Below are 20,979 nucleotides of genomic sequence, written 5' to 3'. Positions count from 1 at the left end.
AAAATAAGAGTAATACAGTACTTGCAGCTGGCGCAGCGCCGAATGCAAATGTAAATTGAGAATGAATATGTTGCCAACAGTATTGTAACGGTATATAGTGGTACAGTTAAACGTCGATACAGAGGTTCGGAATATTGAATGTAATTGAGAGCCAAAAAATATAATTCCTTATCATATAGTGTTTTTAAGATTATCTCGACGCTCGAAGAAAGGAAGAAGAATACAGAAACTTCATATTTAATAGGAAATATTTATTATTTCTCTTTCAAATGTTGGCCGCGGCAACGTCTCAGATGGTCCATCCGCTGAGTCCTATTTTCGATGATTCGGTCGATAATTCCGACTGATAACTGACGAATGGCATGCATGATGTTTTGTTCCATGGCTTGAATCGAAGCGGGATTGTTCGCATAGACTTTAAGACTTTACATATTCTTACAGGAAAAAGTCTAACGGTGTGATATAAGTCGACTTGGTAGCCAATCGAACAGCCTAAAACGAGAAATTATCAGCTCACCGAAGTGTTTTCTCAAGAAATCCATTGATTGATGCGAAGCGTGGGAAAAGGCGTCGTCTCGTTGAAACCAAATGTCGCCGAGATCACGATTTTCAATTTCAGTCGGTTATCATGGCACGATAACGGACGCCATTGACGTTTACATTATCAACGGCATAATTTCTGGAGAAATATGGACCGACGACTCCACCGGCGTACGAACCACACCAAACTGTTTTTTTTTTTCTGAAGGAAAAGGCAGCTCTTGAATCTCTTCAGGTAGCTCTTCGTCCCAAATGTGGCTATTTTGCTTGTTTACATATTCATTGAGCCAGAAAGGAGCCTCATCGTTGAATTACTTGTAAATTTGACTCGAAAATGTGTAATCTTATCACGTTTGCGACAGGATGGAGCTTACTGAGAGCGAAGAGCTCAAGGAATTCCCTTGCGTGCCACACTAGGCCGGAACAGCCGCAGTCACAGAGGATCTAGTTGATGACCAACGCCTGCTAAGTTCACATAAAGCTCAACGGAGACTCAAATCGTTCGTTCTTCGTTCTTGCAGTTTCCAACGATTCCGCCATATCAGAGTCTGATAATAAAGTGAGTTCAAAGTGAATATTGCCGCCCTTCTATTCCCGCAAATAGGCTGTATTTCGGGGTATTACGTCTACTGCTTTTTTAATGACAGCCTTGTCTACGTTGAATACGCTACAGCGATCTAGTAATTTAAAATAATGCTTGAAGGAGAGCGCGTTACAGAAATAATATTTCCCATGAAAGACAAGTTTGAACTGGTTTTGAAAGCTCAACCAGCTTCTTGCAGTCTACTATTATTTGAAGAACTCGGCAAACAATGCGAGAATAACTTACAAAGATTACGACGAGTGGATTTGAAGGTAAGAGGACAACATGGTTCTCGGTTCCTTGTTTTTACATGAGCCTCACGGGCGATCCAGGAAATTCTGGCGATCCACCATCGATGTGGTCTTTATCTATGTGGCCTGACCTTATCCTAAAAGAGCATAATTTCTATTCAGCAGGCTTCAGACCATGGCTTTTCTGATTAACACTTTCATTAAAGCAAAATTCCAGACAGGGTGCATACTGGCATTACTCAAAAAGCATTCTTAATCGTCAGCGCCCTACTTTATAAATCTATCAAACTCTCTACCGTGCCGAATATTCCACATGGTATTTTGTGCTAATTTATAATAATATCTTTTAAATATATAAAAGCAATATAAGTCGGCGTTCCACTGTTAAAGTGAATCCATATGAAACATACGTCTATCCGAATATACTTTTGCAATATTGTTTCGGTCTTTGTGGCCATTAAAGTATTGATATAGTGCCTCTTGTATGTATTTGTTTGCCTTACCTATATATGCATGTATGTCTATCTTTCAGTCGCCTTTTATGCACTTTCGTCAGAACTATGTGAATTGGAAGCATTTTGTTGATGTAGAATAAAGAGAAAGTGAACGCGCTTGTGATTGTGTATGCATTGAGATATGGAACTATGAACTCAACATTTTATTTCAATATTGGCATTCAATTAAATGGTGGCTAATTGAAAAAAGCCGTCGCACATCCCTTATCAGTCGAAATTTCTCATTCACTCACATACACAATACACATGCAATGCAGCGAGAAGGTTAACCCATTTTGATTGTTAATTCTTTATATAGATACACACATACTTACATGTTATTAAGTCGAACTAGTTTTTAAAGAGGAAAAGAAAAATCGCATTAAGCTAGGCGTTCAGGGCTACACCACAGAACTTCAGGAAAAGCAGAGTAAGAGAGAAGTAAGTAAGTTGATCTGTTTAATCGCTGTGTCTAATAGATCACCACCTTCATGCCTGCTAACCCCCGAGGCCAGTCAGATCTGTCTGTATACCAAAAAATCGTTCGGCAGTTCATTTCAAAGAATATGGAAATGGAATTTGTAAGCGATCCATCCTTTTTGTAACCTATTTTCAGGGATTAGCAACAGTATTTCTACTAACGCAGATTTTGGTGGCGGATCCATCTATGCTTTTCTAAAGAGCAAAACTCTTAATAAAACATTACTTCGACGAGAAGTCTTTCAGTATGCGAAATATAAATTCTAGTGGACTGTTCGACTGAAATGAAATAATTTAGAAAAAAGAGACGACAGATGATCAAATGTTACAAAACACTCCGATATATCGTTGATTCAGAAAATATCTAAAGTGCTATGTTCGATATTTTGAACTTTCAGCTGGAATCGCAAAATTACTACAGATGTCACGATTTCCTGATGAACTCGAAACTATTGACTCTCAAAGTTAAGCATTTTTAGGAAATGTTTCGAAGAAAAACTATTGCTAGGATTTCCACGGATCTTAATGGAATGAACTACTGACAACGACCACAAACCAAAGTCTGACACAGTCTAATTTCTTCACCTAGATGCTCAATTTAAAATGACAGTTCTTGGCATGGTACTTGTTCAAAAGTTCGGTCTCACAAAATGATGTTTTCAGCTTTTGTAACGGTTCTTGAACTATTAATTCTGTTGGTAATATTTTCCACTTGAATGATTGAAATCGATGTAGAAAATTATTAGGTGCTACTGGACCTTTGAAGTTTGTGTGAGTTTGGATGACATTAATCACCAACTAGCTCCTATCTGACTGCGAGATCTTTCTGAGCTAGTGCAAAATGCCAGCGGTCCACTGAACAACTCGCTCTCTATAATAATTCATATTGCGGTAATCCTAGTTCTTACTGGTCATTGGCCAATGGACGCGGATGCGGTAAGGCTTAACTGTCACAATTATTTGGAAAAGATGAAAACATCCAGCACTTTCTCCGTCATTGTCCAGCTTTGTAGTAGTGTGGCAGTCATACTTTAGGCGAACCTGACGAAATAATCGCAATTAAAATCCGCCGCCTCAAAAAATTTGTGGTAGGTTCAAAGCGCTTTATCGCTTTCTGAGAATGTTATCATTGTATCTTCAGGACCAGCGTTCTCTGCTGTTCAAGTGGAATGCATTTTTGAATCGACTGTTTAATCTAACCTAACATAACAGTCAGTTAGTGACTTTTCTAGAAGCGATGGATTCCAAATATTCACTTCAGTACTCCAAATTCAGAAAATTTGCCTAAAAAGTCAATTGAAAAGTCCCGGCCTACCACAGTAGAACCCATTTATTAGGCAAAATTCGTTTTTCTTATTCAACATAGTTCCGTTCAAGGCTGATACATAGTGACCGCTCAACTTTTCGATGGCACATTTGTAATTTGGTAGCACGATTTGTCTTTTACTTCAAAATAGACCTCAGTTTCGGTGATCACCTCTTCCCAAAATACAGTCGCCATAATCTTGCCAGCCAACTGTTTTGGTTTACCCACGCTTTGGAGTGTCTTCATCGTGTGCAGTCCACTCCGCTGACAGTCGAATGGACTTACGAGTGAAATGATGTAGGTATATTTCATCCATTGAAACATATCGAGGCAAAACCTTGGGTTTCTTACGCTTAAACATCTACAAACATTGCTCCGAATCATCAACTCGTCGTTAGTAATCGTCTAAAATGAGCTCGCGCGGCACTCACATTACACAGAGCAATTTCATATCCGTTATATGATCTACATGATTAGTCGGAATTCTTAGAGTGCCTGCTATCTCAAACAAATTCACTTTACGGTCATACAGAATTATTTTGTGCACTTTTTTGATGTTTCCGTCGGTAATAATGTCTTTTGGGAACAGTTTACGTAAGCTTGTCATGAAAATGAAACAAAGTTCATGTAGCTTCACAGCAAATTCGTGTATTGATATTTAGTTTCCTGAAATACCAAACCTCTAAAAAAACACCCTATAAATGTAGGTATCACATAGCTGCCCGAACTCCTAAACTTATAACAGTCGCGGTCCATATACATTAATTGGTCCAGCTTTGGCGAATTTCAAACAATTTTTCATAGCTAGACTTTGAGCTTTGCTGACCTCACTCGCTATACCTGTAAGTGTGAGCATATAGTAGATTTATAGGCAGCAAATTTTGACAGCGTTGCGCATGTGTGTGCTTTTGTTGGAATTTGGCATGTACATGTAAAGTGAAATTAAAAATTGAAACTAATTCCACAGAGGAATTAGGTTACGAGCCATATATAGTAGTAACAGTTACGTAACGGATTTGGCGCGACAAAAAAAGAGGGTGATGAAAATACGAAAACGCTAACTAAGCTAACAATTCAAAATGGTTGTTTGTCAACGGAAATGCAATTGGATGTTGCGTAATCGAAAAATGGAAAATCGAATGTATGAAAAGTGGCCTCAAGGAGACCGAAAAATACTATATTTATATAGAGGATGCGCGTATATTAGGATTTTCATTTTTTTTACTTATAGATAGCCACCAATACATGTGAAATAAACTATTTTAATTTAAAATATTTTTTCCCCTTTTTTCTATTGTCTCTTTTTATCCCATTACACCAAATTCCAAACCTAAGCGCTGAGTTTGGTTCGGTTTTTCAATGGAAACTTATTTTGCTGTTCGCTTTAATTGCAGTTCATAATTTATACATTCTGTTTACACTTCAGTCACGGTTGGTTTTAATTAAAATTTCATTAAATTTGCATGTGTCGCTGGTATTCCAGGCGGAGTACAAATGCTAATATTCCGAATGCATATTGAATTCCTAATTTGTCATGCGAACAGCTGTGGTCATCATTTACATACAGTTACAAACACGTTCAAATAACAAAAACCGCAGCAACAACAACAACAGCAGCAGCAGTAGCATTCGCAAAAACAATGACTTTAATTACTGTACATTGTGCGGACGAGTGTGAAGAATTTATAGGAAATTTGCATTATCTGCAAGAAAAAAGTTATCGATAAATATGGTATTTTGAGAGAGTGAGAGGACAGAGAAAACAACACACAAGAAAACAAATGACGGAAAGAAAAATGCAAACAAATATGGAAATCTATAGAAAGAAATGAAAAAATGAAAAACAAAGCAAATATGGAAAACATGACAAACGGTACTACTAATATATGGTCAATTTATATCGATAGTTTTGATCATGAGCAACTTCAAGCCCTCAGCTCTTTTAAAATGACATTTATTGTAAGAGTTAGAGCAAAGGCGTATCAGCATGCTTACAGAGCCTGTAGGTCACTGGTGCGCTGCACCAGTTAACTTCGAAAATTCAAAGTTCGTTGGATGCTGGAGAAGTGTTGATATGCGCCTTCCTCACATCGAAGATGCTTTTGACAAGACATCTCTCGAAAGCGTGGCAAAAGCTTTATAGAAAAAGAATATGGCAGCACTCAGCTCACATAGTGGTGTGCTTTCCCCTTTATTATGGAGCCTAGTCATGGATGACCTTTTATAACTAACAATGGGATCCGCTATCAATGATAGGCGGATGACATTGTTATATTAGCTAGGGGCAAATTCGAAAACACTTTCTGTAATATCATGCCAAGAGGATTGAGTCTGTCAACGGGATGATCCAGTGAGGTTAGATGGAACCCTCGAAAACGACCATCGTCCCTTTCACTAGGGGAATGTCCCTGCTCGGCCTCAATTACTTATCCATAGACGGCAGAGAGATAGAGATGACTAATGTGATCAAATATCACTCTATAATCTATTCTTCGGTGGAAGCAGCATGTAGAACTGACCATAGGCAAGGCTATAATGGCACTTATGGTGTGCAATCGACCTTGCAAAGCTGGGGCTGCAAGCCAAGGATTATCAGGAGGATGTCGTACATCGTGATCGTGAGACCGATGATTACGTATGGGGCGGTGGCTTGGGCTTCTAAAACATCGCAGACTTCAATAGAACTTTAACTATCGAAGCCTGCATCTACAAAACGTCCGACAGCAGCAATGGAAGTCATGCTGTAACTCACGCCGCTTTAATCAATCAAGCAGTCAAACATACAATGCTTCAAACGACAGCAGAAGAGTTTGGCATTGGAATGGTTCTAAGAGGACGAAATACCACATGCTCTTCTACCAAAGGATAGCATTACCACAACAGTAAGCTTTACAAGGAAATTAAAAGTTATCCTTGGCAGCAAAGCTGTTTGGAATGATTCTACGCTCAATCAGATACTAAACCTGCTGCTAAGGGATAGCACAAACAAGTGGTAAACGAACACGATCTATCTATCAAACTCTCCACACCTATTTTGCAAGCATCTTCCAAGCAGAAGCCTTTGCTATAAATAGAGCTTTACCTACGACGCAACGAAAGTATCGCCACACTCAACAATAGTCAAGCAGTACTTAAAGCGATCTCTGCTTAAGAGATTAAATCGCAACTGGTGCAGGAATCCACAGAACGGCTGTACAGCCTATTACGTCGTAGGCGAGTGCACCCTATATGGGTGCCAAGGGTATAGCCGGAATGAGCTGGCTGACGAGCTTGCCCGCTCTCCAGAAAGGTGAGACCTGAACCCTGCATTGCGGATGGTCCTCATATCATAAAGGAGCTGCAGACACAGAATTGCGGAACCGTCATTTTATTGAAACTTACCAAAATGATAAAGCAATATAAGTTGTTATGATTGAAGAGAGGGCGCAAAAGGCCTTAAATTAAGTTACAAACCTCATTTATTACCTATCTATTATCTATGGTATAAACACACAAGATGTTCATGAAGATATCTTGTCAAAAAAAGAAGTTTTCTATAAAAAGACTTGCTTTGACGATTTTGTTGTTATAGCAGTTATCTAATAAACGCGAGGTAGCAAGATTCAGGTTGGTTTCCATCGAAATCATCCAACGGTAGGTCTAGCAAACGTGCTGTTTCGACAGGGTCGGAACAAAGGGACCGTGGTGTTAGATAAGTGAGGTTCGCTTGACTTGCGATGAGGTTCTTAGGGTAATGCAGGGACTGATTTAGCGCTGAAAATATATTTGGTATGTAGGCGTCGATTCTGGATAAGTAAGAGTTTAACTTGCTAATAGTATCCTGTTCAAGTTCTAGATTGTCGTGGCAACTCGAGCTCTTCGTCTGTAATGGCAGGTAGCTTGATTCCAAGTATGCCATTCACTGAAAGGGATCACGCGAATGTTTTGATGACTCCTCTGTGAATAGCGGTCAGCGCATACCTAAAATTCTGTGCGTCCAATGTCTGGTCGATGTACTGTGCGAGGTCGTCGATATAATCAAGGAAACATCTCTTGATTTTCAATCCAACGACCACAGGGATAGTTTCAGCGAAAATATTCCAACAGAAACTGTCTGTAGAAGAGTCCATTATGTTCCTTAATCGGAATCAATCGGACCGTACTATATAATTGTTCAACCGGCTACATCAAAAGACATTCTAATCAATCAGAGTGCAGTATTTTGAAACGTCTGAAGCTTTTCATTACATTCAGGCGACCAGATAGGTGTAGCGATGTTTATGACTTGCCGGTCAATTGCCTTGTATGTTACCAACAACGGTCCTATGAAGAGTAGAGCAGCTGTTCAATGCAATACCAAACATCGTAAGGTTGTTGACTGTCGGAGCTTTACGACCATTGCCTGCGATATTAAGATCCTATCTGTAGTCCTTCATCCACTTTGTAAATACGGCCACTGTGGATTTAGTGAGCGTGGATCAAGCTCCTTGCAGAATTTAAATGAGAAGGGTTGGAAATATAACTATTTATTTTCGAACATACATATACCATCGATTCCCTCGTTTGCCGTCAATATCGAACAATTAGAAGAAAAAAGCGGTGTAGAAAATAATATTTTAAGACGTTAAAAAATTAAAGAAGCTTGAAAACAACTTAAATTTTTAATTTCTTTCTTCTTCGAATTACTCACATCAGTTAAAGTGCCACGAGAGATACGTACAAAGCTTGTAGCCTTTAACATAGCTGGCTTTTGAGCTCGTGCGGTCACTAACACCAGCATACGTTGATAATGAACATGCGAATGGATCCAATCGTGATTGTAAACGGCTCGAGATACGTTGCTACTCTATGAATGGATTTACAAGAAATATAAAAATTATCATGAAATATCCTTCTCAAAGTTTCGAGACATAAGAGACCTATTGAAGGTATTGAAGGCATTACAAAAACCTTAAGTGCTAAAAAGGTTTTCGATCTTCGAATTCACACTATATAAAAGTTCCAAGAAATAGTTGATAACATTCTCTAAAGATCAAAAAACTTATTTCGAAAAAAATTTAATTTTTTCGGGATTTCAGCCTCTTATGACTAGCTGACTTATAGGAATGTGTGTCTATTAAAGGCAATGAGTCTGATGCATATATTTGACAAAGGCATCAAATAAGAGTCGTATTTTCGATTATTAGAAGGAAGATCGAAAAAGGCATGGGCGAGACCTTGAAACACCTTCCCTGCTTCCATCCCCCTTTATCCAGAAGTCATCCTAGATACCTCGGAGCTTTGCAGTTGAAAATGAAGTATCAAAATAAGATATCAATTATCACTTGAAGTGCTGGCATATCAAAGTACCAGTAAGTCTCTCTATTGCGTGACAGCCAGTAAGTGTAACCTAACCTAACTTTTATAGATTTGAAATAATGTTTCAACATAAATTTTATGTTCTTCAACTCACCGCATCGATCAGCTGCTGACCGTAATGGCAAATTAAATAGATTTGAATCAACGATGAAAAGAGAAAAAAGAACAGCTTGACCATGTAGTCCGGTTCGGCGCCTATAGTCATTTGAAAGCCGACGAAGCAAATTACGAATGATGAAGTCATAAAATTCACCAAAAGCGGCACACCCAACACCTCATTCATGATGTCCGACAAACTGAAAATCAGTAAAATTACGAAAACCCGAAAACATTGGTATTATCAAGAGTCGCACTTACCTCAAAATATTGGCGTGATATGCAATTATGTCGCAGAGAAACTCCATATCCTTGCGGTATGACTCGCTCTCCTTCACTTGATGTCTCGGCGCTCTCAAAGCTTGCGGCTGATACTCAGTGATCCGCTGTGCAACATACTCATAATGCATAATAATTTGCGTCGCCATGGCACATAATACCAAATCACTAGCGATCTGTCCCGAAGCCGAATGATAGCCAGCGATGCTTTGCAAAGTATAGTAAAGATAGAAAGTCCAATGATCATGCCAATTCCAAGGAATATAGCTCTCATAGGGCAGCGTTTTGTTTATGCTTCGCATATGCAACCAACAATCATAGATTTGACGTTGCATATACGGATAGAGGTTGTAGGTCCAAATCAGTATCATGAAGATCATTGCAAAGACGGTCATTACAATCGTGCATTGACGCAAGTGGCTTCGCAAGTTCATCGTTTTCTGTTGCGTTTCCGTGCGTGGAAAGATGGTATTCATGAGCTGCAGGAAGCGGGTCATCTCCGCTTTCTTACGCCACATAAAGTACATTTTTATGGAGCCGACGAGTACAAAACCGGCATACGAGAGCGTCATGGTTGCCTGTATGAAATTCTTTGTGAGCATTAAGACTGCAAAAATCAATTCGGAAAGTAGCCAGACATTAACATTAAACAAGCTGATGTAGAAGACTGCATTCTGGAGCGGACCGCCATTAGTGTTCCATAGGTCAACGCCAACGCTGCGATAAAAGAAACTGGGTATACGCAAGAAGGCTTCGAAGCGTATAATGTTCGACATGTTTGATAAAAATGCTCCCTGGAACACTAAAAGTGTGAAAAAATGTCCAATTAATTAAGGAAAATTGTTTTTGGAAATAATTTCTTAAATAAAAATATAATTTTTGTAGCTTTCGTCTAATGCCATTTGTCATAAAACAGACAGATTATTATTTCTTTGATAACAGTGGGCGAGTGCGCAAGCATTATTTGAAGAATTGCGATCGAGCCATCATCTCAGCATAATCAAAATGAAAGTAAATGTGCTAACTGTCTTCGGTCCACTCAAAGACGAGACGAATCGAATAAGCAACTGATATAAACAAAACAGAGGGGTAAAATCGACTAACTTGCGAAGATACCTCGTTAAATCGGTTATCTGAATACTCTAGTGCCACGATAATCTGGATAATTACAGCGTTGTGTCACATATTAACTTTAAAAAATATAGAAAGCTCCATCAGAATCGTGAACGGCCTCTCCGACCCGTTCGATATCAAACGAGGTTTCGGACAAAGCGACTTTCTTTCGTGCGCCTTCTTCAATCTACTCTTGGAGAAAATAATTAGAGCTGCAGAACTAAATAGAGAAGCTACCCATCTTCTCTAAGAGTGTACTGGCGTACGCCGATAACATTGGTATCTTTGGCCTCAACACCCGCGGCGTTAGTTCTGCTTTCTCCAGAACGGATAAGAAAGCGAAGCAAATGGGTCTGGTATGGGTGGGAAGACGAAATATCTTCTGTCATCAAGCAAACAGTCATCGCATTCGCGACTTGGCTCCAACGTCACTGTTGACAGTCATAACTTCGAAGTTGTAGATAATTTCGTCTATCTTGGAACCAGTATTAACAGCAACATAAATGCCAGCCTCGAAATCAAACGCAGAATAACACTTACCAACAGATACTACTTCGGACTGAGTATGCAATTGAGAAGTAAAGCCCTCTCTCGACGCACAAAAGCCAAACTCTTTAAATCACTCATTACTCTCGTCCAGCCATATGGTACGCTATGCTAATGAGTCGGCGTTACGGGTTTTCGAGACAAAGGTTCTGCGTATGGATAAAAACACTCTAACTCTGAAAGTATTATTCGCAATCCCCGCTGGAGGATTCCACTCCGTTGGAAAGACCGTGTGGAAAAGGACCTGGCTTCGCTGGGAATTTTCAATTGGTGCCAAATTAGGAAAAGGAGAACGACTGGCGCGCTATTGTAAAGAAGAAGATTATATCATGAAGGGTATATTAAAATTTTCTCGACTTTCGTAATAACCAAATCATCACCGTGAGAAGCTGGTTCAATTCAGCCACGTCCCACTGTCTGCTTGTATATAATCGAACTAGTCCCTCAGTTTTTGAGATATCGTCTTGAAATTTTACACATGTTCCTTTCTCCTCAAAAAGCTGCACATGTATTGGAACCGCAAATATCGGATAACTATAGCATATAGCTGCCATACAAACTAAACGATCCAACTGAAGTCCTCGTATGGAAAACTTTTTTATTTTACCAGATATCGTCACTAAAATTTGCATAGATTGCTACCTGAGGCACCTCTATACTTTTGCAAGAAATTGTTCAAATCGGTCTACTATAACATATAGCTTCCATACAAACTGATGAATCCAACTCAAGTCCTCGAATGGAAAACCTTTTTATTAGACAAATTATCTTCAATAAATTTGGCATAGAATATTAATCACAGCAAGACAATAACTTCCGAAAAAATTATTCAGATCGGACCCATATAGCATTTAAAATGACTGATCAAAATCGGGAAAACGATCTTGTATACCCATCTATGCTAACAAGGCTGCAACCGTCTCGGGTTTGGTGCAGCCAAACATAACATTTTTTCTTGTTTTCACTTGACGCTATACTGAAAGCTTTTGTTCAATAAGCCCTCTGTCTTACATACAAAATTAGCTCCATTAAAACAATCACTTATATTAACGCAAATAACTGTATATTGACTTATGTGCCATACTTCACTGTTCTAAACCACAAATGTTTCAATCAAAATCACTTCATTAAATTAGTCAACGCTTTGAGTTAAGCCACAAGAATGCATTATAACTTGACTTGCGCTCATAGCTTTTATAGCTCAACAAAATCCAATTTATGCCCAGCAACAACAACACAGCGAAATGCGGAGTCTTTAGAGCTTTAAATGTTAACATTTAATATTCAGCCGAAAATTATATACACACAGCTCATTACCGTATTTCATTGACCAGTGCGTGTGCAGCATGCCACAGTTTGAAGCCTGCCACATAGGTGCGTGTACATATATATATCCATGCGCAGCTGTAAATATGTGCTTGCAACAAAATTTAATGTAAACATTCATTAGATCGAGCTAATAATATACAATTATGTGGTTATTATACAAAGGACCACACACAGCGCCACACATACATAAATCTATGCAAGCACAAAGGTAAGCCTAGGCTGCTTATGATTGAATTAATTTAATAAATTTAACAAATACCCTCAAGGAAATTCTCTGTGCAATCAGCAAGATTCAGCGGCTATGCTGGCTAGTTCATGTCGTCCGAATAAATGAAAATACTACAGCTCTGAAAGTATTGGATGCAGTACCCGCCGAGAGAAGCAAAGGAAGAGAAAGACCTCCCCTCCGTTGGAAAGACTAGGTGGAGAAGGACGTGGCTTCGCCTGGAATCTCCAAAAGGGGCCACATTGCGAAAAGAAGCAACGACTGGCGCACTGTTGTTAAGTAGCTATAACTGCATAAGCCGTGTCGACGCCAGTAAAGAATAAGAAAATCTAGGATTTGTTCTTCCACAATTCTTGCCGTTTTCGACGGATGTTCTCATGCGAACTCTTCAGTACGGCAAAATAGAACTTCTTATTGACCGTCAGTTCCTCCGGCTCAAATTGAGGATGCAGCAAACCAGGAATATCGAAAAAAAGAGCACCTTTAATCTTAATTTTTGAACGGGTTTCTTTTTTTTTGGTTTTGGCTCAATATTTTCACTCCATATCGATGATTGTTGACTTTTTTGCATGTCAAACTCATAAACCGGTGTCTCATCGGCAGTTATCTAGCTCTTCATGAATATGAGATCGGAATTCGCACGATCAAGCATGACCAAAGATACCTGTTTACGGTATTATCAGCTTTAACTGGGCGTGTGGAGCAAGAATGCGTTTCATACCCAAAAAGATTCGAACGGAATTGTGAGAGATGTCAACCTCTCTTGCCATCTCTCTAACACTTGCCTGACGATTTTCAAGCACCATATCTTTTTCACAAGCGTATAGTACACACACGTAGAGGGAGCATTATATCCTAACATTATTCTAATTTCAAACACTTTATTTAGTCTTTTTTAAATACAACTACAGTTACTAAAATTGTTCACTTAGACGTGTTTACTACAGTTGTTATATAATAATATAATTCGAGCTCTGCGATTTCCGCAACAAAAATTAATCAGCATACATTGTACGTAAGACTGTGAAGAATTTGTACGATATTTGCATGATCTGCAAAGAGAGTAAGAAAGAGACAGATTCAGCGAGAGTCATTCCAAACTAATAAACGACCTATAAGCAGCTATAAGCTTTAGTTCTACGCTCACAACAGTCATGGTGTCCAATGAGATGGTTATGAAGTTTGTTGCCTTCAAAGCAGCCGCCTCCTGTGCACGTTGAGCCACCAATATTGTCATTTTCTGAAAGCGTACGTCGGCATAAGACCAGTCCTGGAAATATGCAGCACTTGCCACATTGGTACTCTGGAAGAGGGAAAATAATTAAAGTTAAAACTTTACCATAAACGTTATGGGGCTATGGAGGAGCTCTCAATACAATCGGCTGGATACCTATTTAGGTACCTCGAATGAATCACTGAGTTTAATTAGAGTGACAACCCAGATCCATGGAAAGTGTCACATGAAAGTAATGGACGTTTCCGATATTAAAGGTTGGCGAGCCTGCAGTAAAAAATGTAAGGTTTTTGAGTCGAGGCAGTTGCCTCCTTTCTATTCAGAGTTGTTTCTACGTGGTGAGTCCCAAAACCCATCGCACAGCCTCGCTAGGCGAGTAGCATAACGTTTTATACACATTTATACAGCGTACCGCTTGCTTCAAGACGGACGACCGCTCACAGCCGCACCTCTGGTAAACAATTAGACTTCAGTGATCCTTTAAATCGAAAATGTCAGAGTGGCTCCGCTGAAGCTTCATCTCTCCAAGTTCAAAACAGATTGGTTGCCTCATTGTGTACAAGGGTTGCTCACTTTTCAAGGGGGCGCAGCGAGAACAAAAGAGAAAGAATTCAGTATAGCCCTACGATCGTAACTGCGTACTCAGAAACATGACTATACTTCATTCCATTCCACTGCAGCACATTAGAGATATGATTGGCTTCAACAACCGCTCCGGTATTTCTTCTTTTTCCAGACTAGATAAGGAAGCGCAGCGCATGAGTCTGGTTGTGAACAAGGACAAGACGAAATATCTTCTGTCATCAAGCAAACAGTCATCACATTCGCGACTTGGCTCACACGTCACTATTAACAGTCATAACTTTGAAGTAGTAGATAATTTCGTTTATCTTGGAACCAGTATGAACACCAACAAGAATATCAGCCTGGAAAACCAACGCAAAATCACTCTTGCCAACAGCTCGATGGAACGGTGAGTTATACGAGATATACGACGACATTGGCATAGTACAGTGAATTAAGAAGCAGCGGCTACACTGGCTAGGTCATGTCGTAAGAATGGAAAACACTCCAGCTCTGAGAGTATTCCACACAGTACGGGCCGGGAAAAGTAAAGGAAGAGGAAGACCTCAATTCTGTTAAGGACACCAGGTGGAAGAGGACCTAGCTACTCTTGGAACCGCCAAAAGACAGAAGGAAGAAAAACAGGCGAGCTGTTGTAAACTCGGATATAACCGCGTAAGCGTTGTCTACACCAATAAAGAAAAAGAAAGAAATGCAGTGATGTGGTTGGAAAACATTTCAGACTCACCATAACCTTATTTTTTGTTTAGATAGCATAATCAAAAGAACTATTAAGAAAGTTTTAAGGTCTGGAATGCTGTACTTTTCTGGCACCAATACAAGTTTCAAGACATTTGCGAAACCGCAAGCAGCTCTATTGTCAAAAAAATGTTCAGTTTTATTATTTTAATAAATTTCAACTTTGTTTAAATTTTGAAAAAAAGTGGCAACTCCGTTTCAAAAATAAATTCTGAAATCTTTTTTACAGCAAAGCGCTTCGAAGTTATTCCAAAAAGCTCACTTAATTCCGATAAAGAACGTTTAGATGGCAACCCTACTACAAAATATACGTAAATTATTGCTTGTTTTGGAAATTTTCTATTTCCACATATTTCCAGTACATATTTTCCCTGAACCGATCTGGGTTACAAATAAAGTACGGCTTATCAACTTCCTCTCTTCTGTGAGACCACCAATTTTCAATTTTTACCCTTACTTTTCGCTGAAATCATACACAATCTAACGTTTACTCACCGCATCGCTTAGCAATTGTCCAAAATGGCAAATCAGATACACTTGCATTACGGAGAAAAATAAGAAGACCGCCAGCTTCATTAGTAAATCAACTTCTCTGGTAACGGACATTTGAAAACTGAGAAAACAAATTATTGCCGACGATGTGAAGAAATTCACAAAAAGCGGCATTCCAAACAGCTTGTTCAACGACATCGACAAACTGACGAAACAATAAATATACGAACTTGTTTTACATGATAATTTTCTGAAAACCACAAACCTCAGTAATTCATTGTGATACGACACAATATTCGATATTAATTTGATATCCTCTTTAACCGCTCTAAGTTCCACTGCCGCACACGTCAATGGCGGTAAACCGTTATTGATGTCTATGCCATGCACTTCGGCAAACTTCGTTTGATATCCCTCCAAGCTACGTGAAATGTGATCGTAATGCATGATCAGTTGTATGGATAAGATGCAGAGCAACAGATCGTAGGCGATTTGGGCGCAGGTCGCATGAAAGCCGGCAAAACCCTGCGTCACATAAATCACGTAATAAGTCCAGTTATCGCGCCAATCCCACGGATACATAGCTTGATAGGGTAGCACGCGTTCAATATGTACATGCAACAGTTGCGTATAAATTAAACGTTGCGAGATCGTATACAAATTGTAGATCCAAATGACCACCATAAAAGTGATTGTGTAACCACGAGTTGCCAACTTATTCAAACGAAAATATTCACTCAACTTTATGCTTTCTTGTTCGGATTTCGTGTGCGGAAAGAGCGCATCCAGACGTTGGAAAAACGCATTTCTTTCAGTTTGATAGTTATAGAGATAGTACCACTTGACATACGCAACCACAATGAAACTGACATAGGATAATGTCATAATGGCGACTATAAAGTCCGACCTAATGGTCATGATGATGTAAATACACTCCGCAAAGACTGTTAGAAACAAATTGATGGAGGTAAGGCACAACCAAAAGTTTAACCAGAAACCATCGTTTGGTCCCCACAGTTTAATGCCGATATTGTAACAGAAAAAACTTGCCAAGCCGAGGAATTCTTCGAATTTTATAATGGTCGACATTACGGCGAATACTCGGGCTACTGAAAAGATATGCTGAAAATTAAATGATATTATTAAAAAGTTTAATTTATAGGAAAAATTAATTAAAAAATACAAATACTCGTAATAGACAGTACTTCAGAAAAGCTGAGGTCTTGCAAGTTAAGGCTTTATTAAATACTGTGCAGGGTCGGATGAAGAACATATTATTTTCGAGAAAGCTGTTGTAATTTAGAAGTATTTTTAATATCAGTCGTTCCCACGACCTGAGGTATCCGGACGCAGTTGCTGTTTGTTTGAGGAATATAACCAGAGTCTGGTCTACATATCTGGCTTCAACAGCTGCTTATTTGAGGAATGTTGCCAGAGTCTGATCTACTGGCTAAAGCACATCGGTAACTCCAAAAAGTTGACGGCGGTGCTACCCCAAGTGAAACAACGTATCGTAGTTGGTTCAACGGAAGGTCAAAAACCAACGAAGACGGTGATTTAGAGACGTTGCTCGATAAAGATCCGTATTAAATGCAAGAAGAGCAGCATTGGTAGTCAACTGCCAATCCATTTAAAAGCGACTACGTTCGCTGGGAATGATTCCGAAACGGGGCATTTGGGTACCTTATAACCTCAACATCAGAAGAGGCATCATCTGATGCTGCTGCCTGACAACGCTCGGCCTCACGTTACCAAACCCGTTAAAACCTACCTGAAAATGATCAAATGGGAAGTTACTTATGATAACCGACTATTTGATGCCTAAAATTGAAGCTCGTGATCTCGGCGATATTTATTGAGAGAACACTTTGGTGAGAAGATAAATTCCCTTTTTGGGACATTCGATTAGCCACCAAAATCGTGTAATATCACACCGTTAGACTTTTCTCTCAGAAGATATGTGAAACTAAGGTCTATGCAAAAAATCTTGCTTCTATTCAGGCCTTGGAGCAAAACATCACGCGTGCAATTCGCCAGCTAGCAGTCGAAATGTTTGAACGAGTCATCGAAAGTGGTGCTCAACGGATGAACCAGCTGAGACGTCGCCGCGGCCAGCATTTGAAAGAGATAATCTTCAAAAAATAAATGCCCAAAACTGTGCTTTCGAGTGATAATAAATATTCCCCGTAAAATTTGAAGCTTCTGTGTTTTTTCTTTAAAAACAAAAAGTAGGGAACTTCGATATAGATGACTCCTTAGCTTCAAAAATTCATATACTTTTACACTCAGGGGCAAAACTTTCACAACATGAATGGATTGCTATTATGCCTAGTTATTAGTCGGCCGTCTTTTCTTATCCGAGGTAAAAGACTCGACAATGGACACTTTTATGGCTTTTAAGACACTTCCTAACGGTTAACAAATTTAATGAAAAGTTTCTACATGGCAGAAACGCACTCCAAAACCACTATAGACTACCGGATAATGCTGAGACTGTAGAAAAATGCCAAGGAGGTTGGTCGGTTCCAGTCGCGTGTGGCAGTAATAACTTCTAAGGACTACACCACGGTAATCGCCAATTATTTACGGTTTCACGAACATGTGAAATGACGCGTCTGAAGCCAATGAAATCTAATTGAATCCTTATTTAATCACTAGCTTAGTTTCTAGCTGTATGTAAGCTCATGTCTCACATAATAATTTAGTAAATACTTTTCTTTTTTTTTCTTTTTTTAGGCACAATATTAAGTTGTAAAATTAAATTACCTAAACGGACGGAATACCGAATCGACTTCAACTACCCGCGAACGATAATGCGAAAGACGTGCAAAAACTGAATTCGAAGCGGCTTAAATACATAAGTAAGCGCATAAATATTTAATAGCAAAATAAAAACCGTCAAAAATAGCACTGAAAGCAAATTAATAAAATAAAATTACTAATTTATAAACATAGAAATATACATATATGAATCTGTGTATGTGTGCAAGCCTAATGCTCACACAATGCTTAAGGAAATCATCATTTTCCGCTTAATGTGTTCACACGCATTAACTTGCCACCTTGCCACAGCGACTGCGGCGCCTGCAACACTACCACCGCTAATGCAATTTTTATGCTCTTCCACGTGCCTGCGGCTCTTGCGAATATAGGCGAACCCTTTTTCATGCTTACATTTTCATTATAGCTTCACTCTTTTTGTTGTTTTTGCAATATGGCTTACTAAAGCAGCGAAGCAGAGATTTTCAAGTGATTGGATACCCTTACGCCCCGCAGCCACTTTAATGGCATTTTAATATTGCCTGAAGTTGGTCGCATTGAAAGCAAGCGCATATGTAAACTATGCAAAGGTCGTACCTTGCCTCAGGCTGGGCACGCTACGCTCGGGATCAGCTTTGTGGGGCGCACGGCGCTACATAGTTAAAGGCGAGTTGATGGCAATAAATTAAAATCCATTAACGAGTTGATATCCGCATGAAATATGCACATACAACAGTAAAACAGGTTAGTCTAATTACATTTAGTGATTGGCTTAACGAGTTGGGTGGAAATGGCTGGAGATGGTAGTGCAGATAATTAGAAGTGAAGTGTGCTCAACGTTAAGTTACGTATACGCAAAGGTGCACATTCTTGTTAAAGAATATTAAAGGAATAAAGGAAGGAGAGAGTTAATTCACAGCACAGGGGGGAAAGATTTCAGTATTACGTTAGGCTATGACACTTATCAAATTTGGTGAAGATATCTCTTTAAATGAAAGAGTTTCCCATATAAGCACTTTATTTCGATCGTCCAATTTGTACGGCAGCCATATACTTTAGTGGTCCGATATCCGCGCTCCCGACAAATGAGCATCTTCTGGGGAAGAAGAGCAGATGTTTGAAATTTCAAATCGATATCCTAAATACTGAAAGACTAATTCACGTACTTACAGACGGTCAGACCGACAGGCGTAGCTAAATAAACTCAGCTCGTCGCGTTGATCTTTCATATTATATTTAAATATATAGAGCATTTGACTTTTCTTTCTGGGTACTGCAAACATCGTGGCAAATTTAATATACTCCCTCATATACTGAACATTAATAAAAAACTTATCCACACTTTTCCAACAATCCTCCAATCCCTAGATCCCATCCCTGAAGTGAGAACCCGGAAGCAAAATGCACTTCAACAACCGTTATGACCTCATCATTTGATGAAAAACGCTTGCCACGCATAAATTTTTTGAGTTCTGAAAACAAATAGTCGCTGGGCGCAAAATCTGGTGAATGCGTTGGATGCTCCAACAATTCGAACTTTAATTCATCCAAAAAGCTGTTGCCATAATCTAATTGGCCGATTTCCAGACACAAACTCGTTTCGAAGCCGAGCAATCAGGTTCACACCACTCTTTAAAAATGAAAGATTGATATGAAACTTCACATACGTTCACATGTAGAGTGTTCCAACAAAAAACAAAAAAAATTTGGGCTAGTAGCAACGTTCCTCTCTTATTGAACAACCTGGTATAACTAAAACTGAAGTTTACACGACCAATCGTTTGGATCCAAAGTATAAGCTTGTCAAATATCTCCCTTCCGCTTTTTTTCAAATATACGCCGTTTCATTCGATAATCTATTTCCACATAGGCAGCAATTCATAATACCCCCCTCCTAGAAGCCCCCTCCTTATTTGCGAAAAACTCGGACAGAACCTTTTCACAAAGCCTCTTTTGAGTTCAACTTAACACCAACAAGGGCGTTCACCATGGACAGGAACTGCCGGTAATCACTTGGTGCTGTGTTCGGGCTATATGGTGGATGCGATAAAACCTCCCATCCGAACTCCCGTAGCTTCTGGCGAGTCATCAGCGAAGTGTATGGTCTGGCGTTGCTCTGGTGGAACATTACTCCCTTCCTTCTGGTCGATCACCTGCTTCAAGCGGTCCAGTTGTTCTGCGTACATGGTAGAATTAAGCGTCTGGCCATATGGGAGTAGCTCATAGTGGATGATTCCCTTCCAATCCCACCAAATACAAAGCAGAACCGTCCTGGCCGTCAATCCCGGCTTGGCCACTATTTGGGACGATTCACCGACCTTCGACTACGACCGTTTTCGCTTGACATTGTTGTATGTGATCCATTTTTCATCGCCAGTCCATCCGCTTCAGAAATGGGTCAAGTTTGTTCCGTTTCAGCAGCATATCACAGGCGTTGATTCGGTCCAGAAGGTTTTTTTGTGAATTTCGGCGTTAGTGAACTCCATGTTTACACGTCTATAACTGTTGAACGCAATATCCAAACTAATTATGCATAATGTCGATTTGTAGGTTATGTGAAGACCTTTCAAAGATGTATAGTATTGCCGAT

General features: G+C 39.4%; 2 protein-coding genes across 2 annotated transcripts; both read right to left on the bottom strand.

The window, feature by feature from the left end:
* Positions 1-5,030: 5,030 nt before the first annotated feature.
* LOC105230488 (odorant receptor 85c-like) lies at positions 5,031-10,162 on the bottom strand. The gene is made up of 5 exons (XM_049447965.1): positions 9,463-10,162; positions 9,349-9,432; positions 9,086-9,287; positions 8,324-8,479; positions 5,031-5,357 (listed from the first exon to the last, which is right to left on the bottom strand). Exons 1-5 carry the CDS (start codon positions 10,140-10,142, stop codon positions 5,301-5,303), a joined length of 1,179 nt encoding a protein of 392 aa, XP_049303922.1. The 5' UTR covers positions 10,143-10,162; the 3' UTR covers positions 5,031-5,300.
* Positions 10,163-13,503: 3,341 nt separating this feature from the next.
* LOC105230489 (odorant receptor 85c-like) lies at positions 13,504-16,740 on the bottom strand. The gene is made up of 4 exons (XM_011211274.3): positions 15,895-16,740; positions 15,633-15,834; positions 13,728-13,883; positions 13,504-13,632 (listed from the first exon to the last, which is right to left on the bottom strand). Exons 1-4 carry the CDS (start codon positions 16,716-16,718, stop codon positions 13,576-13,578), a joined length of 1,239 nt encoding a protein of 412 aa, XP_011209576.2. The 5' UTR covers positions 16,719-16,740; the 3' UTR covers positions 13,504-13,575.
* Between the last annotated feature and the right edge of the window lie 4,239 nt (positions 16,741-20,979).

The sequence above is a fragment of the Bactrocera dorsalis genome, chromosome 2 (genome assembly GCF_023373825.1).
Source record: "Bactrocera dorsalis isolate Fly_Bdor chromosome 2, ASM2337382v1, whole genome shotgun sequence".
In the NCBI taxonomy this organism is placed as follows: domain Eukaryota; kingdom Metazoa; phylum Arthropoda; class Insecta; order Diptera; family Tephritidae; genus Bactrocera; species Bactrocera dorsalis.
Note: the sequence above shows the minus strand (reverse complement) of the source record. Positions and strands in the feature narration are given on the sequence as shown.